General features: G+C 40.5%; 1 protein-coding gene across 1 annotated transcript in view; it reads right to left on the bottom strand.

Annotated features, from left to right (window-relative positions):
• The window catches only part of LOC136172466 (antigen WC1.1-like), a 132,217-nt gene that overhangs the window by 102,044 nt on the left and 7,579 nt on the right, over nucleotides 1-22,594 (bottom strand). Inside the window, exons 3-7 of the mRNA XM_065941905.1 lie at nucleotides 13,831-14,139; nucleotides 13,423-13,740; nucleotides 10,109-10,201; nucleotides 9,710-10,024; nucleotides 7,050-7,364 (exon numbers count right to left, since the gene is read on the bottom strand). Of these exons, the coding sequence (XP_065797977.1) occupies nucleotides 7,050-7,364; nucleotides 9,710-10,024; nucleotides 10,109-10,201; nucleotides 13,423-13,740; nucleotides 13,831-14,139 (1,350 nt within the window). The remainder of the gene's footprint in view (nucleotides 1-7,049; nucleotides 7,365-9,709; nucleotides 10,025-10,108; nucleotides 10,202-13,422; nucleotides 13,741-13,830; nucleotides 14,140-22,594) is intronic.

Below are 22,594 nucleotides of genomic sequence, written 5' to 3'. Positions count from 1 at the left end.
AAATATAAAAACAGACATACAGACATCTACAAATGTATACACACACACACACACACACACACACATACACACAAAACCCTACCTGAATTAAAGTTTCACTAGAGGAAGGACTTTGCATATCTTATTTACCCTGTGTTTCTATTGGGACAGTGCCTACATATTGTATGCACTCATTCAACAAGATTCAACAAGTATGTATATGGAGAACCTTTTCTAAATACCATGAGAGTTGCTAAATAAGTATTTATTGAATGAAAGTGTAGATGAATAAAATTCAGTGAAACAGTCATTTAGCTTCATGCTAATCAGTGAGATATTAATAGCAAAGCAAATATAAGTTAAAGGTAATGGTTTGTAATAATAAATAGTGCATATTAAAAATAATTTACCACACAGCATTGCTACTAGGTAAGCATTGTTGGGTTTCCCCAGTGGCTCAGTGGTAAGGAATCTGCTAGATATGCAGGAGATGCAGGTTTGACCCCTGGGTCAGGAAGATCCCCTGGAGAAGGAAATAGCAACCCACTCCAGGATTCTTGCCTGGGAAATCCCATGGATAGAAGAGCCTGGCAGGCTACTCCATGGGGCGGAAAAGAGGTGAACACAACTTAGTGACTAAACAACAACATACTTCCAGCACTAAAGTTAATGTCATGAGGATGTAATGTACATTATGGGGAGTACAGTTAATGTGGGCATCTGTGGGTGCTCAGTCTTGTCCATCTGTGTGTGACCCATGGACTGTAGCTTGAGAGGCTTCTCTAGCCATGGGATTTCCCAGGCAAGAATACTGGAGTGAGTTGCCATTTCCTTCTCCAGGAGAGCTTCACAACCCAGGGAGGGAACCCACATCTCTTATGTTTCCTGCATTGGAAAGGGGATTCTTTACCATTAATGTCACCTGGGTTAATACTGTATCTTATATGAGAAAGTTGGTAACAAAGTACACCTTACAAGTTCTCATCACAAGAAAAAAGGAAGGGCTTCCCTAGTGGTCCAATGGTTAAGAATCCACCTTGAATGCAGGAGACACTGGTTCTATCTCTGGCCCAGGGAGATCCCACATGCCGCAGGGCAACTAAGACTGCGGGCCACAGTTACTAAGCCTGTGCTCTGGAGCCCTCGGCCCAGAACTACTGAGCTTGTGTGCAGCCACTCCTGAAGCCCTCACGCCCTGGAGCCAGGGCTCCACCACAGGAGAAGCCTGCAGAGCACAACGAGGGACCAGACCCTGCTCAACACAACTAGAGAAAGACTGTGCACAGCAAGGAAGATGCAGCACAGCCAAAAACAAACATTGAAAAGCTGGTAGCTATACTATCCTTAGGATAGTCAACATTTTCCAATACATACAAACACATAAGCATTTGTGTGTTGTACACCTGCAACTAAATACTAATACTGTTATGTGAATTATTTGTCAAATGCAAGTTTTTTAAAAATAGTTTTGGAACATGTGGATTAAGTCAGTTCCATCTTAACTTCTGAGTTAAATTCACCCATTCCAGTTCATTTTAGTTCACTGATTCTTAAAATGTTGATGTTCACTCTTGCCATCTCCTGTTTGACAATTTCCAATTTGCCTTAATTTGTGGACCTAACATTCCAGTTTCCCATGCAATATTGCTCTTTAGACCATTGGACTTTACTTCCATCCCCCATCACATTCACAACTGGGTGTTGTTTACCTTTGGCTCTGTCTTTTCATTCTTTCTGGAGTTATTTCTCCACGCTACTCCAGTAGCCTACCAACCTGGGGAGTTCATCTTTCGGTGTCATACCTTTTTGCCTTTTCATACTGTTCATGGAGTTCTCAAGGAAAGAATACTGAAGTGGTTTTCCATTCCCTTCTCCACTGGACCACATTTTGTCAGAACTCTCCACTGTGACCTGTTCATCTTGGGTGGCCCTACACAGCATAGCTCATAGTTTCATAGAGCTAAACAAGGCTCTGGTTCATGTGATCAGTTTGGTTAGTTTTCTTTGATTGTGGTTTTCATCCTGTCTGCCCTCTGATGGATAGGGATAAGAGGTTAGTGGAAGTTTCCTGATGGGAGAGACTGACTGAGGGGGAAACTGGGTCTTGTTCTGATGGGCAGGGCCATGTTCAGTAAATCTTTCATCCAATTTTCTGTTGATGGGTGGGGCTGTGTTCCCTCCCTGTTGCTTGACCTGAGGCCAAACCATAGTGGAGGTGATGAAGATAGTGGTGACCTCCTTCAAAAGGTCCCATGCACCTACTGCTGCACTCAGTGCCTCCGACCTTGAAGCAGGCCACCGCCGACCCACGTCTCTGCCAGAGACACCTGGACTCTCATGGGCATGTCTGAGTCAGTCTCCTCTGGGGTCACTGCTCCTATCTCCTGGGTCCTGGTGCAAACAGATTTTGTTTGTGCCCTCCAAGAGTCTGTTTCCCCAGCCCTGTGTATTTTCCGGTGGTTCTATGGTGGGGTTAATGGCAACCTTCTCCAAGAGGGCTTATGCCATACCCAGGTCTGCTGCACCCAGAGCCCCTGCAGAATGGCACTGCTGACCAGCACTGCCACAGGAGACACTCAGACACAGTTCTGGCTCAGTCTCACTAGGGAAAACCACTAGACAATTCAGGTATGACCTAAATCAAATCCCATATGATTATACAGTAGAACTGACAAATAGATTCAACAGATTAGATCTGATATAGTGCCTGATGAACTATGGATGGAGGTTTGTGACATTGTACAGGAGGCAATGATCAACATCATTCCCCAAGAAAATAATGCAAAAAGCAAATGACTGTCTGAGAAGGCCTTACAAATAACTGTGAAAAGAAGAGAAGCAAAAAGAAAAGGAGAAAAGGAAAATTATACCTATTTGAAAGCAGAGTTCCAAACAATAGCAAGGAGAGATAAGAAAGTCTATCTCAGTGCAAAGAAATAGAGGAAAACAATAGAATGGGAAAGACTAGAGATCTCTTCAAGAAAATTAGAGACACTAAGGGAATGTTTCATGCAAAGATGAGTGCAATAAAAGACAGAAATGGTATGGACCTAACAGTCAGTCATTCAGTCACTCAGTCATGTCTGACTCTTTGCAACAACATGAACTGCAGTACACCATGCCTCCCTGTCCATCACCAACTCCCAGGTCCACCCAAACCCATGTCCATGGAGTCTGTGATGCCATCCAACCATCCTATCCTCTGTTGTCCCCTTCTCCTCCTGCCCTCATTGTTTTAGCATCAGGGTCTTTTCAAATGAGTCAGCTCTTTGCATCAGGTGGCCAAAGTATTGGAGTTTTAGCTTCAGCATCAGTCCTTCCAATGAACACCAAGGACTGATCTCCTTTAGGATGGACTGGTTGGATCTCCTTGCAGTCCAAGGGACTCTCAAGAGTCTTCTCCAACATCACAGTTCAAAAGTATCAATTCTTCAGTGCTCAGCTTTCTTTATAGTCCTTCTCTCACATCCATACATGACCACTGGAAAAACCATAGCCTTGACTAGATAGACCTTCGTTGGCAAAGTAATGTCTCTGCTTTTCAATATGCTGTCTAGGTTGGTCACAACTTCCTTTCCAAGGAGTAAGTGTCTTTTAATTTCATGGCTGAAATCACCATCTGCAGTGATTTTGGAGCCCAGAAAAATAAAGTCAGCCACTGTTTCCACTGTCTCTCCATCTATTTGCCATGAAGTGTTGGGGCCAGATGCCATGATCTTTGTTTTCTGAATGTTGAGCTTTAAGCCAACGAGTTCACTGTCCTCTTTCACTTTCCTCAAGAGGCTCTTTAGTTTTTCTTCACTTTCTGCCATAAGGGTGGTGCCATTTGCATATCTGAGGTTATTGCTATTTCCCCCGGCAATCTTGATTCCAGCTTGTGCTTCTTCCATCCCAGCATTTCTCATGATGTACTCTGCATATAAGTTAAATAAGCAGGGTGACGATATACAGCCTTGACATACTCCTTTTCCTATTTGGAGCCAGTCTGTAGTTCCATGTCCAGTTCTAACTGTTGCTTCCTGACCTGCATACAGGTTTCTCAAGTGGCAGGTCAGGAGGTCTGGTATTCCCATCTCTTTCAGAATTTTCCACAATTTATTGTGATCCACACAGTCAAAGGGTTTGGCATAGTCAATAAAGCAGAAATTGATGTTTTTCTGGAACTCTCTTGCTTTTTTGATGATCCAGCAGATGTTGGCAATTTGATCTCTGGTTCCTCTGTCTTTTCTAAATCCAGCTTGAACATCTGGAAGTTCACAGTTCACATATTGCTGAAGCCTGGCTTGGAGAATTTTAAGCATTACCTTACTAGCATCTGAGATGAGTGCAATTGTGTGGTAGTTTGAGCAGTCTTTGGCATTGCCTTTCTTTGGGATTGGAATGAAGGCTGACCTTTTCCAGTCCTGTGGCCACTGCTGAGTTTTCCAAACTTGCTGGCATATTGCGTTCAGCACTTTCACAGCATCACCTTTCAGGATTTGAAATAGCTCAACTGGAATTCCATCACCTCCACTAGCTTTGTTCATAGTGATGTTTCCTAAGGCCCACTTGACTTCACATTCCAGGATGTCTGGCTCTAGGTGAGTGATCACACAATCATGATTATCTGGGTCATAAAGATTTTTTTGTACAGTTCTTCTGTGTATTCTTGCCACCTCTTCTTAATATCTTCTGCTTCTGTTAGGTCCCTACAATTTCTGTCCGTTATTGAGCCCATCTTTAGGTAAAATGTTCCCTTAGTATCTCCAATTTTCTTGAAGAGGTCTCTAGTCTTTCCCATACTATTGTTTCCTCTATTTCTTTGCACTGATCACTGAGGAAGGCTTTCTTATCTCTCCTTGCTATTCTATGGAACTCTGCATTCAAGTGGGAATATCTTTCCTTTTCTCCTTTGCTTTTGGCTTCCCTTCTTTTCACAGCTATTTGTAAGGCCTCCTCAGGCAGCCATTTTGATTTTTTGCATTTCTTTTTCTAGGGGATTGTCTTGATTCCTGTCTCCTGTACAATGTCATGAACCTCCATCCATAGTTCATCAGGTACTGTGTATATCAGACCTAGTGCCTTAAATCTATTTCTTACTTCCACTGTATAGTCATTAGGGATTTGATTTAGGTCATACCTAGTGGTTTTCTCCATTTTCTTCAATTTCAGTCTGAATTTGGCAATAAGGAGTTCATTATCTGAGTCATAGTAAGCTCACAGTCTTGTTTTTGCTGAATGTATAGAGCTTCTCCAAAGAAGAAGCCAAAGAAGCCAAAGAGCTTCTCTTTGGCTGCAAAGAATGTAATCAATCTGATTTCAATGTCGACCATATGTCAAGAGAACACACTGGACCTAACAGAAGCAGAAGGTATTAAGAAGAGGTGGCAAGAATACACAGAAGAACTATAAGAAAAAGAACTTCAGGGCCCAGGAAACCATGATGGTGTGATCACTCACCTAGAACCTGACATCCTGGAATACGAAGTGGGCCTTAGGAAGCATCACTATGAACAAAGCTAGTGGAGGTAATGAAATTCCACTTGAGCTATTTCAAGTCCTAAAAGATAATGCTGTTAAAGTCCTTCACTCAATATGCCAGCTAGTTTGGAAAACTAAGCAGTGGCCACAGGACTGAAAAAAGTCAGTCATCATTCCAATTCCAAAGAAAGGCAATGCCAAAGAATGTTCAAACTACCACACAGTTGCACTCATCTCACACCCTAGCAAAGTAATGCACAAAGTTCTTCAATCCAGGCTTCAAGAGTAGGTGAACGTGAACTTCCAGATGTTCAAGCTGGATTTAGGAAAGGCAGAGGAACCAGATATCAAATTGCAAACATCCACTGGATCATCAAAAAAGCAAGAGAGTTCCAAAAAAATATCTACTTTTGCTTTATTCACTATGCCAAAGCCTTTGACTGTGTGTATCACAACAAACTGTGGAAAAGTCTGAAAGAGATGGGAATACCAGACCACCTGACCTGCCTCCTGAGAAATCTGTATGCAGGTGAAGAAACAACAGTCAGAACTGGACATGAAACAACAGACTGGTTCCAAATTGGGAAAGGAGTACATCAAGGCTGTATATTGTCACTCTGCTTATTTAACTTATATGAAGAGTACATCATGTGAAATGCCAGGCTGAAAGAAGCACAAGCTGGAATCAAGATTGCTAGGAGAAATATCAATAACCTCAGATACACAGATGACACCACCCTTATGGCAGAAAGCAAAGAAGAACTAAAGAGCCTCTTAATGAAACTGAAAGAAGAGAGTGAAAAAGTTGACTTAAAACTCAGCATTCAGAAAACTAAGGTCATGGCATCTGGTCCATCACTTCATGACAAATAGATGGGGAAACAATGGAAACAGTGACAGTCTTTATTCTTGGGGGCTCCAAATCACTGCAGATGGTGATTGCAGCCATGAAATTAAAAGATGCTTGCTCCTTGGAAGAAAAGCTATGACCACCCTAAACAGCATATTAAAAATCAGAGACATTCCTTTACCAACAAAAGTCCATCTAGTCAAAGCTATGAATATCCCAGTATTCATGTATGGGTGTGACAGTTGGAATGTAAAGAAAGCTGAGTGCTGAAGAATTGATGCTTTTGAACTGTGGTGTTGAAGACTCTTGAGAATCCCTTGAACACCAAGGAGATCCAACAGGTCCATTCTAAAATAAATGAGTCCTGAATATTCATTGGAAGGACTGATGCTGAAACTGAAACTCAAATACTTTGGCTACCTGATGTGAAAAGCTGACTCATTTGAAGACCCTGATGTTGGGAAAGATTGAAGGCTGGAAGAGAAGGGGACGACAGAGGATGAGATGGTTGGATGGCATCACTGACGCGATGGATATGAGTTTGATTTGGCTCCGGGAGTTTGTGATGGATAGGGAAGCCTGGCGTCCTGCAGTCCATGGAGTCGCAAGGAGTCCAACACCACTGAGTGACTTAATTGAACTGGTCTTAACTTCATTTTGTGGACCCATGTTAAATTCATGACTTAAATATGAAAATATAAAATCTTACTATTAACATTCTGTGGGTTTAAGACAGACACAGAAACAGACAGTAATTCACCTGCACATGAGATGTAGGCTTCCTCCATTGGAGAGCATGAACTGCAATTCCAAGGGTCAGAAGGACACTGCCAGAAAGAGGTATCCGTGTTCTGACACCGGATTCCATCTACCCACCGGGGTCTAGAACCTTCTCTAACAGCAACAGAAGTGTTGAGACTTCCACTGTCCCCACAGCCAAGCTGTCTGCAGATCACGGACACGGTGATGTCTTCCATGGGGCTTCGGCAGACACTGCCCCAGGTCCCATTGTAGAAAACTTCCAGCCACCCAGCACACTGTTGGTCTTCGCTCACCATCCTGAGGGCCAGGAACTCTAAGATTGAAAGGGAGGAATCAGGACTGGTGAGAACTTCGCTCTTTGTTCTGGGTTTTCCTCTCTCCCAGAAATAGTGGCCATTCCACCCTGAACCAGCTGAGGAGATACTCATTAAGTGATAAGACTGAAAGTTGTCTCCCTTTTACTTGACTTTGTCCATTTGTGTCTATATTTTTAGACATTTCTACCACCATGATGTAGTGAATATGAACAGAGAGGAAGAGCAACCTGGGCACCTGTAAGGGAAGGGAGCTGAATTCTGCTTCCTGATAAAACCTCTAAGGGTGTGAAAAGGATGTGATATAATATTGGGGAGGTGGCAGAATAATGAACCGTCAGATGTCTCATCCAAATCCCTGGAACCATGAATATGTTATCTTACCTGGCAAAAGGGATTTCACTGATGTGATTAAGGTTAAGAATCTTGGGATGGTGATATTAAGTTGGAATATTGTGGGTTAACTATGTGAACCCAGTCTAATCACATTCTTATTGGATTGGTCAGAAAGTTCCTTTGGTTTTTAAGTCAAAACAAAAGACATTTTTCACGTTCACCAAGAACTTTATTGAACAGCATATTCATCATTTTGTTCCACTACCTTCTGCCGTTTTCAGGCAACTTCAAAATTCCCTCTTCCCAAAACTTTTACTTTCTAAGCAAAGAACTATTCCAAGCATGTTTTATAGTCTTCCAGGGAATTTAAATTTTTTCCATTAAGAGAATTTTGTAAAGATCTAAATGAATGGAAAGCTAAAACTGCATTGTCTGGTAAACACAGCTGATGAATCAGAACTAGCCAAACTGTGGCAGTTTTTGCCTGGTCTACAAAGACGTATGTGATCTTGCATTATCCTGATGGAAGATTATGCATTTTCTCTGGATCAGTTCTGAATGCTTCATTAAGTGCGGCTTTCAGTTGGTCTAATGGGGAACAGTACTTGTTGGAATTATCATTTGGTTTTATGGAAGGTACTTCCTTAATAGAGGACTCCATTCCAATACCACCACATACACAACATCACCTTTCTTTGGAAGAAGACTGGCCTTTGGTTGGTTGGTGGTGGTTCATTTTACTTGCCCCACAATCTCTTCCATTCCACATTATTGTGCAGTATCCACTTTTTATCACCCATCACAATTTGTTTTAAAAGCAAAATGTTTTCATTATGTTTAAGTAGAGAATCTCATATAGAAATATTGCCATGTTTTTTTTCACTTATGTGAAACCCAAACATCAAAGCAATTAATATAACCAAGCTGGTACAAATGACTTTTGGTGCTGGATTTGGACGTTTTGAGTATGTTGGCTATCTCCTGCATGGTTTAAGGTTGATTGTCTTCAAGTAATATCTCAATTAGATTGCTATCAACTTCAACTGGTCTACCCTACTGTGCAGTACCGTCCAGTGAGAAATCTCCAACACAAAACTTAATAAATCACTTTTGATGAATGTGATCAGTCACCACACTTCCATACACTCTACAAATTTGTTTTGCATCTCAGTTGTGTTTCTAACCTTTCCTGAAATAATAAAGCATGATATATTGAAAATGTTGCTTTTTTTCTTCCATTTTCAATATTAAAAAAGCTACACAAAAATTCACCAATTTTTTTTTAAAGATGCATGTTGATATGAAAGCTGCCACAAAACAATCTAACAAAATGGTTTCAAATGAAGTGAAAGACAACTAAGTTACTAGATCATCTTACAGGAAAAAAACGGAGGAAGCTTTTGGCCAAACCAATAGAAGCACTCTTTCTTGGCTCTGGCTCCAGGGAGGTGTGACTCTGGATAATGGTTAAAGACCTGCAGCATTGCTGGTCTGATGATGGATGAAGGGGGGCTATAAGCAAAGGAATGCAAATTGTTTGAAAAGAAACTTGATATAAAAAACGGGATTCTTCACCAAAGTCTCAGAAGTAATGTGGCCCTGCTGAAATCTTAATTCCAACAGGGAGATCCTGTTGAACATCGACCCTACAGAACCCCAAGGCAATAAATAAATATTGTTTTCAACCACGATGTGGTAATTTGCTACAGAAACTAGTACCATGGACTTAAGATTTTCGTCCCACATGTAAGGCAAGGTGAATCCTACTTTCAACTGGAAATTCTAAGAAACGGCTCTGCCAGGAAACTCTGCTGAGAGGAAAGGACTAGAAGGTCCGCTGCTACAGGAGGAAGTGAAGGCACCTAGTCTTCACGTCAGCTGGAAAGATCGGATCCATGGGAGGAAGCTTCCATCTCTGGTTCTTTCAGCATCTCTCCCTCAGAGCTCAGACCCCCATCCTCCAGGGCCCCACCCCTCCCCCAGCCTGCGGACTGTGTGCAGCACCCACCTGAGCAGACGACCCCCGCGTCCTGCTTGTGTCTGCAGTCGTGCCGCCCCCAGCCCCGGGAAGGGCACCTCCACACGTGAGACTCCTTTCCTGTGCAGTTCAAGTCGTTCAGCCAGATGGGCCCTGATCCCGCCCCGAAGTGAGCTGACCCCGTGGCATTGAGGGCTTCTCCACAGCCCAGCTGCCTGCACACCACGCGGGCATCGTCCAGGTCCCAGCCATCATCACAGATGGTGCCCCAGGAGCCCTGGTCAAGGATCTCCACTCTCCCGGCGCAGGGACCGCCCCCGTCCACCAGGCGGAGCTGTCTGCTGTCTGAGGAGAGAGAGAAACGGGACAATGGGGCGTTGATGGCGGCGGGGGCGGGGAAAATGTTCTTCTCTCCTGTGGGACCCTCACCTGAGCAGTAGGGGGCGCTCTCGTCTGAGGCTACAGAGCCTGCTGGTTCAGACACGGAGTCGTTGCACGGGGGCAGCACCTGGGTCTGGTTTCCTGTAGAAACAGCAATGATCAGAGGATTGGTGGATTGAAGAACAGGAAATTGAATTAAGCTAAATAACGACCTAGTGTTAAAGTCTGATATAAACAATGTAACAGTAAGGTTATCATAATCTTAGGGCTCACCATCTCTAGGGAGAGTTGTGCTTCTGACAGCACCACAATTGGTTTCAGCCAACCATTGCACTAAGAATAAGTTAAATAAGCTCTTTTGTCTCTAAATCTATCCATAAACAGGAAAAAGCAAAATAAAATCTTTCCCAAAGGGATTCTACCACTTTTTCATCTACAGTGTCTATTCCTAAAAACAATACAGATATAAAAGAAATCGCGTAGAAAACCAAGAGGAGAAAGACATTGGAAAGAATTTCCCAAGTTATTCAGCTACTAGAGTTTTCTGATGGAGAATTTAAATAGCCGTGATTGACAGCCTCATGGAGTTAATTGACAAAAGAAATTGACAAAATAACAACAGATAAAAATTCTAGAGCTAAAAAAAAAATTCTAGAGTCGAAAAACTTAACAGCCATTATTAAGAATTAAAGGATGAGAGATTCAACACATTAGCTTGGCATAAGGTAGAAACAGCAAACAGAAGATCAGAGGACAAATAGTCTTCTATTTAGAGATACAGGTCACGTAATAAGTGTCCTGGTTGCTGTTGCTGTTGCTCAATCATGTCTGACACTTTTTGAGGATCATATGGACTGTAGTCCACCAGGCTCCTCTGTCCATAGGATTTCTCAGGCAAGAATATTGGAGTGGGTTTCCATTTCTTTCTCCAGGGAATCTTCAAGAACCAGGGGCGGAACTTGTGTTTCCTGACTTGGCGGGTGGGTTCTTTACCACTGAGCCACCAGGGAAGCGTGTCCTGTTTATATTTCTATATAATAAATTTTCCCATAAAACTTAGCCACTTAAGCAAAAAAATATACTTCATTTTGCTTAAGACTTGCTGGGTAAGTAATTTGGGAAAGATCCCACTTGGCAGTTCTGCCTTAGAGTCTTTCATGTGGTTGCACTTAGATGTCATCTGGGGCTGAAGTCATCTGATGACTTGACTGAAGTGTGGTTACATAAGGAAATCCCTTGAAGCATTTTAGGGGTAAAGAGACATCATGTTTGCAACCTAATTCAGAAAGATTTTACATATTCATGGAGAAATGTGGTTGGAGGGGGACAGAGAACGAAAGACAGAAACAGAGATAGAGAGAGATGTCAATGGGGGGGAGAGATTAAAACAGAATACTAACATTGGGAAATACAGCTAAAGGTCTTCTAGAGTCGTATATTATTCTTACACCTTTTCTGTAAGTCTTAAATTACATTAAAACTTAAAAAAAAAGGAAAAGTAAAAAGTCAGAGATAAATCATTCCTAGGACACTTCGACTAAAAGTGAAGTGAAATCACTCAGTCGTGTCCAACTCTTTGTGACCCCATGGACTGTAGCCTACCAGACTCCTCTGTCCATGGGATTTTCCAGGCAAGAACACTGGAGTGGGTTGCCATTTCCTTCTCCAACTAAAAGAAATACTTATAACATCAAAAGCATAAAATGCCTAGGAGCAAAATCTAGCAAAAGATGGGTAAGACTTCTGAGACCTAACTGAATGGAGGGATATATATAATGTCAATGAATTGGAAGATTCAACATCATCAGTCAATCACCTCAAATTTCTGGGTAGATTAACTCTAATCTCAAACAAAATACACTTATGCTTTTATTCTTTTTTGGTGAAAAATGACAAGCTGAGGGACGTCTCTCCTGGTCCAGTGATTGAGAATCAACCATGCAATGCAGAGGACTCAGGTTCGATCCTTGGTGTGAGAACTAAGATCCCACATGCCACAGAGGATCTCAGCGAGAGCTTCACAACTAGGCAGTCCATGTGTCATAACAGATTCCACAAGAGGTAATGAAGATCCATACACTGCAACTAATGCTCAACACCATCAAATAAATGCATATGTTTTTAAAATGAAAATCTGATTCCAAAATTGAAATAAAATACAAAAGAACAAGAATGACCAACACAGTTGACCTAAAAAGCAACAAAAGTAGAAGAGTTAATAATATAAAGTAACTCTTATACATAGAAATTATCCAGACTTACTATAAAGTTACAATAATTAAGAAAATGCAGTATTGGTGCAAGGATAGAAAAATGATACAATGGAATAAAAAAGAGTCTTAAAAAAGACATATGCTCTTATTATGACAAAGTTGGCACTGCAGTGGGGGAAAAAGTCTTCTCAGAAAAAGATTCTGAGTCAGTTCGATGTCATATGAAATTTGGTCTTAACTTACATAGATATCAGTTGCAGAAGGGATGCACAATTCTACCCAAGAGAAAAATAATTAAACTTCTACAAGATACTCTTGGAGAATGTTTTTACGGTCTTGGAGTAGACAAAGTTCTTTTTAAAGGATATAAGAAGCATTAAATGTAAAGGAAGAAGTTAGTAAGCAACAATTTCTTAAGATTAAGAGATTGGCTCATCAAAGGACACCATACAATTAAAAAAATGAAAATGAAAGACCAAAGGTTAAACACACAGGATAAATAACATGTTTGCACCCAAAGTCATTGTCATGGTAAGTTGTAGCATCATTTTTGTAATAGTCAAGAATAGGAAACAACTCAAATCTCTACTATCTATTGTGGAATGACTCAATTCATGCTCGTGTGATCATTCAAAGACATACTCTACTGTAATAAAAATTAATAAAATGCTTCTATAAGCAACATCACGAGTGAATCTCAAATATAATGGTGACTCGATGTTATACACAAAAGAAAACAAACTGCATAATTTTATACTCAGCTAAAAAAAATGATAAAATACTCTATGGTAGTAGAAGTTAGGAAGGCAGTCTTAGCTGGAGAGTAGGGAGACACAGTCATGGGGAAGCAACCGTAACTGTGGTGCTGAGGATATTCTCTTTGCTGATCTGGGTACACGACTGAAGCCTACACTTACTGCTTATACATTCTTTTCTATGATTATATTTAAATAATACTGTTACTTAAAATTACATTATTTCTCCTTACCACTTCTTGCCCTGACTTGGAAAACGAATGAACAATGAGAAGAACCACATTTCACCATGAAATATCTGACTTTTGACGCCAGTTTCCTGTCACTCTCTGCTCTTGGGGACATTTCACTCCAGGAGCATCCCGAGTACCAGTAGCCCTTCAATCTCTCTTACCTGAGCAGATCACAGAGGCCGTGTTGCCATGGGAACAGTCAGGACCACCCAGGACAGTCACAGGACAACTCCACAGGAAGAACTCCACCCCGGAACAGTGAAAACGGACTGTTGAGATCTGCTCACTTCCTTCCACACAGCGTGGCCCTCTAGGGATGGAAACGGCGACTCCACAGCCGAGCTGACGACAGACAACATTGGCGTTGGCCAGACTCCAGTGGGAGGCACAGAGCGCTCTCCATCGTCCAGAAAAGTTCATCTCCACCTGCCCCTCACACTGAGAGGAGCCATTTTTCATGAGTCGGACTTCTGTGTACATTGGTAGAAGAAGACAGGGTTTCAACAAAGTCTTATTTTCTCACCTGAACAAGGTAAGCAGAGAGGTTATAAACCTGATCTACATCTCACCTGAACAGACAACCTGAACAGCTCCACTGTGGTGACACGTGCCCCCTGGACAGGGCACTCTGGGGCAGGACCAGAGCTCAGGCTCCTCCCCTTCACACCTGAACTCTTCAGCCCAGACCCGGCTATCTGAGTCTCTGAAGGGGACGTGTCCCAGGACAGACACAACCTTGCCACATCCCCGTTCTGCACAGATGACCTGGGCAGTGAGGAATGTGAAGTTCCCATCAGACACTGGGGTCCAGTCTTCTCCAGAATGCACTTCTACTCGCCCTGAGCAGGGTCCGTCTCCTCCAGCCAGACGCACAAATCCTAAGGGAAACAAACAAGCAAAACCAGTGAATGTTCTTGATCCTGACTTGACAAATGAAAACAGCAGATCACAGACATTGATGTGAATGCTCTTCTTTTCCAGGAGTGGGGCATAGATAGATAATTTGATAGTTGGTTTCAGAATTGCCTTTTCATGAACAAGATTCTGAAGAGAAATACAGAATAATTTGCAGGGTCAGTTGGGATGACTGTATCCCAACAATGTATACTCTGAGAATGGTTAAAAATATGAATTCCTTATCTACAGGCCTGGAAACTACCAAGCTCAAGACCTATCATCAGAAATGGCTGAATACCAGGAACATGTACTTTATCATTGGTTGGAGGAGTGAATTTTTCACATTTAGGAGCCCAGAACTACGGAGCCCAAGGAAATTGCATAATGTGTTGGCACTCAAACATGAATGCAGACATATAAAGAACAGAACCACCCCAGAAAGGTATGGACTATGACAGAATAGAGATCTGTCATCTAGACAAAGTTAGAAAATTTTCCTGACACCTGTGAGGCTATTATTTTGAATAGTTTTCTTTCCCAGGGGCTAGTCCTCAAGTGACTTAGGTAAGGAGAATCATGAAGCAGGATCTAAGAGTGCATGCCAACCTGTAGGAAGGTTGTCTGGGAGTAGAAATATAGACATTATAAATAATTGACATTCATGATTTTTATATTTTTCTGATAATTTTTAATGGCAAAAATTCCAAGAATTTTGTAGGTGACTTCAGTGGGAAAGAACATGAGTTAAGAAAGCTCAGAGAGTCATAGGAGAGGGGGTATGGTCCTAACCACCACTCTTGAAACCCCAGGATTTGTCAATAACCTTGGGAGAGAGTGAGTTCTGATTGGAAGTTTCAGGACTGTGAGTTTGCCAAACAGTTCCTACTACAGGTATTTCTTCTGACTCAGAAATCACAGAAAATGCTAAGGGGTGATATTTAACTGATTTTAACTCTATTATTGTGCTTTTTCTGTATCCATATTTGATATCAAGATGATATAAAAGGACATTTCCCTGCTCTCATTCTCCCACAGAAACATGGTGCCCCCAGCAACATGCATACTAACTTCAGACAGAACTGTGGACCCAGAATCAGCTTCATGATGTTGCTCCAACTGTGCACCACCATGGTCCTGGGAAGTCCTTTCTGCCCAGATATCCAGAAGCAGGCACAACCTGTTGGCAACTCTGGTAATAGGATGGCAAACTGCAGACCTGAGTATGGATTATGAAGCAGCCTTTTGACTTAGGTCCAGACCCATTCTACCACCATAGGGAGGCAATACTGACCATTCAGGAACCCAGAGAAAACCACACCCATCCATGCCTTTGCTACACACCCACTGACTGTAGACCCCAAAGCAGCTCCAGGAGCAGCCACATAACCTGACTCCAGCTTTGCTAGTCCATGATTCCAGAGGCAGTCCTATCAGTTCAAGGACAAGGCAGTAAATATTTACTTGTGGAAACTAGTCTGTAAAGTCTGGAAGAAGTGTCTGCTCCTTCAAATGCACAGTCACCAGTGCAAGCCTACTCAGATCATGAAGAATCTAGCAAACATGACACCACGAGAGGAAACTAATAAAGCTCCAAAACTGATCCTAAAGAAATAGAGATCTATGAACTGCTTGATACAAAATTCAGATTCATTGTTTTGAAGCTCAATGACCTACAAGAGAATGCAGAGAGACAAGGAAACACAATCAGGAAAACTATACATGAACAAAATGAGAAGCTTCATTAAGAACTAGAAAACATAAATAAAAGAACCTAACAGAAATACTAGAGATCAAGGATTCGATAATTGAATTACAAATCCAAGGGAAAGCATCAAGGAAACTCTACATGGAAACCAAAGAGTCAGTAAGCTTGAAGACATTCCATTTGAAATTAGCAGGTTAGAAAAACAAAAAGAAAAAACAGTGAACAGAATACATAGCACACATGGGATACCACTGGCAATATACATATATATTTGAGAATCCCAGTAGAAAAAAAGGAGCAGAAAGCTTATTCAAAGAAATAATAACTGAGAAATTCCCAAATCTAGGGAGGGAAATGGACATCTTGATTCATGAAGCCTATGAGTTCCCAAATAGATGGAACCCAAAGAGGTCCACACCAACACATACTATGATTAAATTACCAAAGTTTAAGAAAAAGAGAAATTTTTGAAAACAGAAAAAAAGTGACTTGTCACCAAGAAAAACCCTTTAAAACTAGAAACCTTGAAGGCCAAGAGAGCAGCATGATACATCAAAAGTACCACAAGAAAAAAACCTTGCCAACCCAATCATCAAAGCTTTACATGGCTAAACTGTCCTTTAAAAATGGGGGTATTAGATATATACACACACACAAAAGGGCTTCCCAGGTTTCTCAAAGGTAAAGAATTAGCCTGCCATTGCAGGAGACACAGGTTCAAACCCAACCACCACTATCACCAAAGCAGCAATAATATATGCATATTATATGTTATATAATATGTGTGTGTATATGCTATGTAATGTATACATGTTATATATACATTTGTGTGTGTGTTAGTTGTTCAGTCATGTCCCACTCTTTGTGACTCCAAGGACTGTAGCCCACCAGCTTCTTCTGTCCATGGAATTCTCTAGGCTAGAATACTAGAGTGGGTAGACAATCCATTCTCCAGGGGATCTTCCCAACCCAGGGATCAAACCTGAGTATCCTGCACTGTAGGAAGATTTTTTACCATTTGAGCCAGCAGGCTCAAATGACATATATGTCATATATATAAATGACAAGCAAAATCTGAGGGATTTCATCATCACTATATTACCGAAGTGCTAAAAGGAGTTTTTCAAGTTTAAATGCATAAACAAAACAATGATACAAAAGTATCTTCACATGAAAGTGTAAATCTTATTGGTAAATCTAAAGAGAAATGCAGAATATTGTAATATTGTAATACTGGTACATAACTTGCTTTTAACATTAGTATATAAATACAAATCAAAAGTCCATCATAAGAGTAACTATAATTACAGAAAGCTGCTGTTGGAAACACAATATAGAAAGAAATAAAATCTGACATCAATCACTTAAAATGTAGGGGAGGAATAAAATGCAGTTTTTGCATGCTATTGAAATTAATTTGTTTTCATAACAGTACTTAACTTTGTTATAGACTGTTATAGCTAGAAAATGTTTTATACAAGTTCCATGGTAACTACAATAAAAAGCATAGTACATACACACAAAAAAAGAGACATTAATCAAAGCATACCACTATAAGAAATCATCAAGTCACAAATACAACACAGAAGAAAGAAGGAGCAAAAACTATAGAACAGAAAGAAAACAATTAATAAAATGGCAATGTAAGTCCTTATCCTTCAATATGATTATAAATGTGAATGGACTACACTTTCAAATGAAAAGATATAGATTATCTGAATGGATTAAAAACAAGATCCAACTACATACTGTGTACAAGAGACTCACTTTAGACTTCATGACTCAGGTAGGCTGAAAGTGAACAGGTGGAGAAAGAGATGCCATGCAAACAATAACCAAAAGAGATCAAAGTCAGGCAAAAGAGACTTTAAGTCAAGAACTGTCACAAGAGACATTTCAACTGGAAGACATAACAACTACACATATGTATGCACCCAACATTATAGCATTTCAATATACAAGACAGCATGGACAGCTCTTAAGGGAGAAGTAGAAGCAGTACATTAACAGTAGAAAACTTCAATATCCCACTCTCTATAATTAACAGATCATTCAAAGAGAAAATCAATATGCATTCTTCTCAAGCAAACATGGAATATTTTCCAGGGTAAATGACATGCTAGGCTACAAACAAGTCTTAACAAATTCAAGAAAATTTGAATTATTCCAAGTATTTTTTCTGACCATAGTGGAATGAAACTAAAAGTCAACAAACTAAAGGTCTGTAAGAAAACAGAAAAATCAGGAATAGATTGAAAGTAAACAATATACATATTTTAGATTGTATTTCAGGATTGTACTTTCTATATCTATAATGAATGCCATTGGACTTTTGAGAGGGATTGCATAGAACCTGTAGATCACTTTGAGTAGTGTAGACATCTTAACAATATAGATTCTTCCAACCCATGAACACAGGATTGTTTTTCATTTATCTATATCTTCATTAGTTTCTTTCATATATGATTTATAATTTTGAAAGAAGGTGGCATGCTGCAAAAAGAGAAGGAGAAGGGAGTAAGAAGTAAGCAGAAATCAAGTAAGGCCTAATTTGCAGAGTTCTGAGTTTCAAAAGCCTCAATTTGTATAAAATACACAAGTATTTGGGGGAAATGGTTGTTAAATTAGTAATTAGCATATTTCATTGCACTCTGCTCCTCCTGTATGCCACCTAACTGTTTCATCCTTTCCTATTTCTCCCACCTCAGACAAGCAAACACAATTTTAAAACGTATGGATGGATGGCAAAGAAAATGGAAAAAGGAAAGCAACTGCTGCAGAAGTAGATTTTAATCTGGGTATGTGGCAAGCAAAAGTGGGATAACAAGAAGTTTTGAAGTTAAAGTAGAGAAACCAAAATAAAAATTTATCACTTTGCCACCCAAGGAACATATTTTGAAGAGAATGCAATATAATTCAATGAAAAACATTGTTTGATTCATCAAGTAAAATTCCCTGCTATTTGACTGCATTATATTAGTGTCTGTATTCTGATTATTTATTGCTAGAATTCTCTCTGTTAAAGGACAAACTAGCAACGCCCAACATCCAATCAAAAAGTTACAAGGCTTTCTCAAAAAGAAAAATGAAACTCATAGCAAAATTTGAAAAGAGTAATCACTAAAGACAGATTCCAGAATAACAGAAATTATTTAATTGACTGCTAATAAAGACACTAATATACATATATATATGCTTAGCTAAAATAAAACAGAGAGAAAAAACTAGAAAATAGACAAATGGAACTTCTAAATCTGAAAAATCAATATATGGAATGAAAAATTTTCTGGATTAGCATAAAAAGAGGTTAGATATGGCAGAACAAAAAAAGGGAGTGGGGAAATTAAACACCTATCAATAGAGACTATCCATACTGAAGCAGAGAGGAAAAAAGGGCAGAAAACAAACCATGAATGGGAATTCTGTGGCACTTGGGACAAGAGTAAACCATGTACAAATATGTATATTTGGAGACTCAGAATGAGGGATGAGTAGAAAACTAGTTGTAAATAATGGATGGAATTTTTCCCAAATTTATTGAAAGCTATAAACCAAGCCAAAAAGCTAAACAAAGTCTAAAAGACAAAAATAAGGAAAACTACCTCAGACTTCTGATAATATAATTATTGAAAACCAGTGATAAACCAAAAAAAGAAAAAGCGAGTGCCATGAAACATTGACATGTTGTGTAAAGGGGGACAAAATTAAGTATTACTGGCTATTTATTAGAGGCAATTCTAGCCATAGGCCAACATAAAAATATCTTCAATGTCATGAAAATTTCTAAACTAGAACACAGTCACTGATGAAAATATTTTTTAAATTATTAAAAGTTGAAATATTTTCGTATAAAAAAGATGATAGAATTTGAGACCACCAGACCATCACTACACACAAAAAAATGTTCCAGTAAGGTATTCAAGTGATAACATGTGAAAACTTGGGTCTACCCAAAGCTGCAAAGACTGCTCTAAATGATAATTCTGTAGGTAAATACAACAACTATTGCACATTTTTGAGATAATAGAATATTTAAGACAAAAATAGCAGCAACATTTTATAAGATTTATTAATTTGTTTTATTATTTGTTAAGTGACAAACTGTCATTATAAGGGCTTCCCTAAAAATTCGTTGGTAAAGAATCTGCCTGCAAAGTAGAAGACTCCAGTTCAATTCCTGGGTCAGGAAGATCTGCTGGAGAAGGGATAGGCTACCCACTCCAGTATTCTTGGACTTCCCTGGTGGCTCAGCTGGTAAAGAATCCACCCGCTACGCTGGAGACCTAGGATCGATCCCTGGGTTGGAAAGATCCCCTTTGGGAAGGGAAAGGCTACCCACTCCAGTATTCTGGCCTGGAGAATTCCATGGACTTTATAGTGCATGGGGTCGCAAAGAGTTGGACACGACTGAATGACTTTAACTTTCAGTTTTCCCTTATCATTTAAAGGTAAAATATGAAAGATGGCAGAGTATAATGACTTAACCTCACCTCCTCTCACAAAAGCACCAAACTCACAACTAACTGCTGAACAACCATCAACAAAAAAAGAGTATAACCTATCAAAAAAGATATTCTACATCCAAAGACAAAGAAGACACAATAAGATGGTAGGAGGGATTCATTTACAATATAATCAAATCTCATACCCACCAGGTGAATTATTAACAAACTGGAAAATAATTATATGGCAGATTTCCCACAGAACATTTCTGAAACTCAGGTCAAGCTCCCCACCCTGGGGGTCTGGCATCAGGAAGAGGAGTCCCCAGAGCACTTGGTTTTGAAGGACAGGGGGCTTGATCATAGGAACTCTGCAGGAACAAGGGAAGGAAGTGAAGGGAAACTCGCTCAGTCATGTCTAACTCTTTGTGATCCCATGAACTGTAGCCTGCCAGTCTCCTCTGTCCATGGAACTCTCCAGGCCAGAATACTGGAGTGGGTAGCCTGGAGTTGGTGATGGACAGGGAGGCCTGGCGTGCTGCGATTCATGGGGTCGCAAAGAGTAGGACACGACTGAGCGACTGAACTGAACTGAATTGAGCCTTTCTTTCCTCCAGGGGATCTTCTCAACCCAGGGATTGAACTCACGTCTCCTGAATTGCAAGCACATTGTTTCCTGTCTGAGCCACCAGGAAAGCCCAAGAATAATGGAGTGGGTAGCCTATTCCTTCTCCAGTGGATCTTCCCAACCCTGGAACTGAACCAGGATCTCCTGCATTGTACACAGATTCTTTACCAGCTGAGCTCCTAGGGAAGTCCACTGGGGTCCAGGGGAAAAACCATCACTTCCCAGAAGCCAAGGCCAGACCCCCCTGCTTGTCTTATAGTCTTCTGGGAAGGTGGGGGCAGCTGTGGCTCACTGCAGGGACAGGACATTGGTGGCACAAGTACCAAGGAGTACTCATGGGTGTGAGCTCCCCTGGAGGCTGCCATTTTGACACCATGTCCTGGCCCCACACGACAGCCTGCCGGCTCCAGTAATGGGATGCCTCAGATCAAACAACCCACAGGGCAGGAACACAGCCCTGCCCGTTAGCAGATAGGCAGATAGTCTAAAGTCTAAAGTCTAAAGTCTTCCTGAGTCCACAACTACCTCTATACACATCTTTTGGCATGGCCCTGCACAACAGAAGATCAAGAACTAGCTCCACCCACTAGTCAGCAGGCACCAATCCCTCCCACCAGGAAGCCTGCCCAAGCCTCTAGATGACTCTCACCCATCAGGGGGCAGACACAAAGAGGAAGAAGAATGACAATCCTCTAGCCTGTGGAAGAGAGATTATAAACACCAGAAAGTTAGACAAAATGAGACAGCAGAGGAATATATTTCAGACAAAGGAACAAGATAAAATCCCAGGAGAACAACTAAGTGAAATGGACATAGGCAATCTGCCTGAAAAAAAATACAGAGTAATGATAATAAAGATGATCCCAAATTTTGGAAGAAGAATGGAGGCATGGAATGAAACGATGCAAGAAATGTTTAGCAGAGAGCTAGAAGATATACAGAACAGAGTTAAAGAATAATACAGTAAAAGAAATGAAAAGTGTACTAGAAGGAATCAACAGCAGAATAAATGAGGCAGAAAAATAGATAAGTGAGCTAGAAGACAGAGTGGTGAAAAGTCACTGTTGTGGGACAGAAAAAAGAATGAAAAGATGTGAGGACAGTGTAAGAAACTTCTGGGACAACATTAAATGCACAAACATTCACATTGTAGGGGGTCCCAGGAGGAGAAGAAAGCTGAGAAATATTTGAAAAGATAATAGCTGAAAACTTCTCTAGCATGGGAAGGGAAATAGTTACTGAATTCCAGAAAGCACAGAGTCCTAAATAGGATAAACCCAAGAAGGAACATGTCAAGACTCACATTAACCAAATTTAGAAAAGCTAAAGACAAATAGAAACTATTAAAAGCAACAAGGGAAAAGCAACAAATAACTTAAAAGGAGTGCTCATAAGTTTATCAGCTGATTTTTCAGCAGAAACTTTGCAGGCCAGAAGGGAGTGACATGATATATTTAAACTGATAAAAGAGGGAAACCTACAATCAAGAATACTCTACCCAGCAAGGCTCTTGTTCAGATCCTATGGAGAAATCAAAAGCTTTACAGACAAGAAAAAACTAACAGAATTCAGCACCACTATACCAGCTTCTAAGAGCTAAAGGAACTTTTCTAGGCAGAAAATTAAAAGGCCAGAGAAGAAAAAAGAAAAGTATGAATGAG

Source organism: Muntiacus reevesi, chromosome 1, assembly GCF_963930625.1.
Source record: "Muntiacus reevesi chromosome 1, mMunRee1.1, whole genome shotgun sequence".
Classification (NCBI taxonomy): Eukaryota; Metazoa; Chordata; class Mammalia; order Artiodactyla; family Cervidae; genus Muntiacus; species Muntiacus reevesi.
Note: the sequence above shows the minus strand (reverse complement) of the source record. Positions and strands in the feature narration are given on the sequence as shown.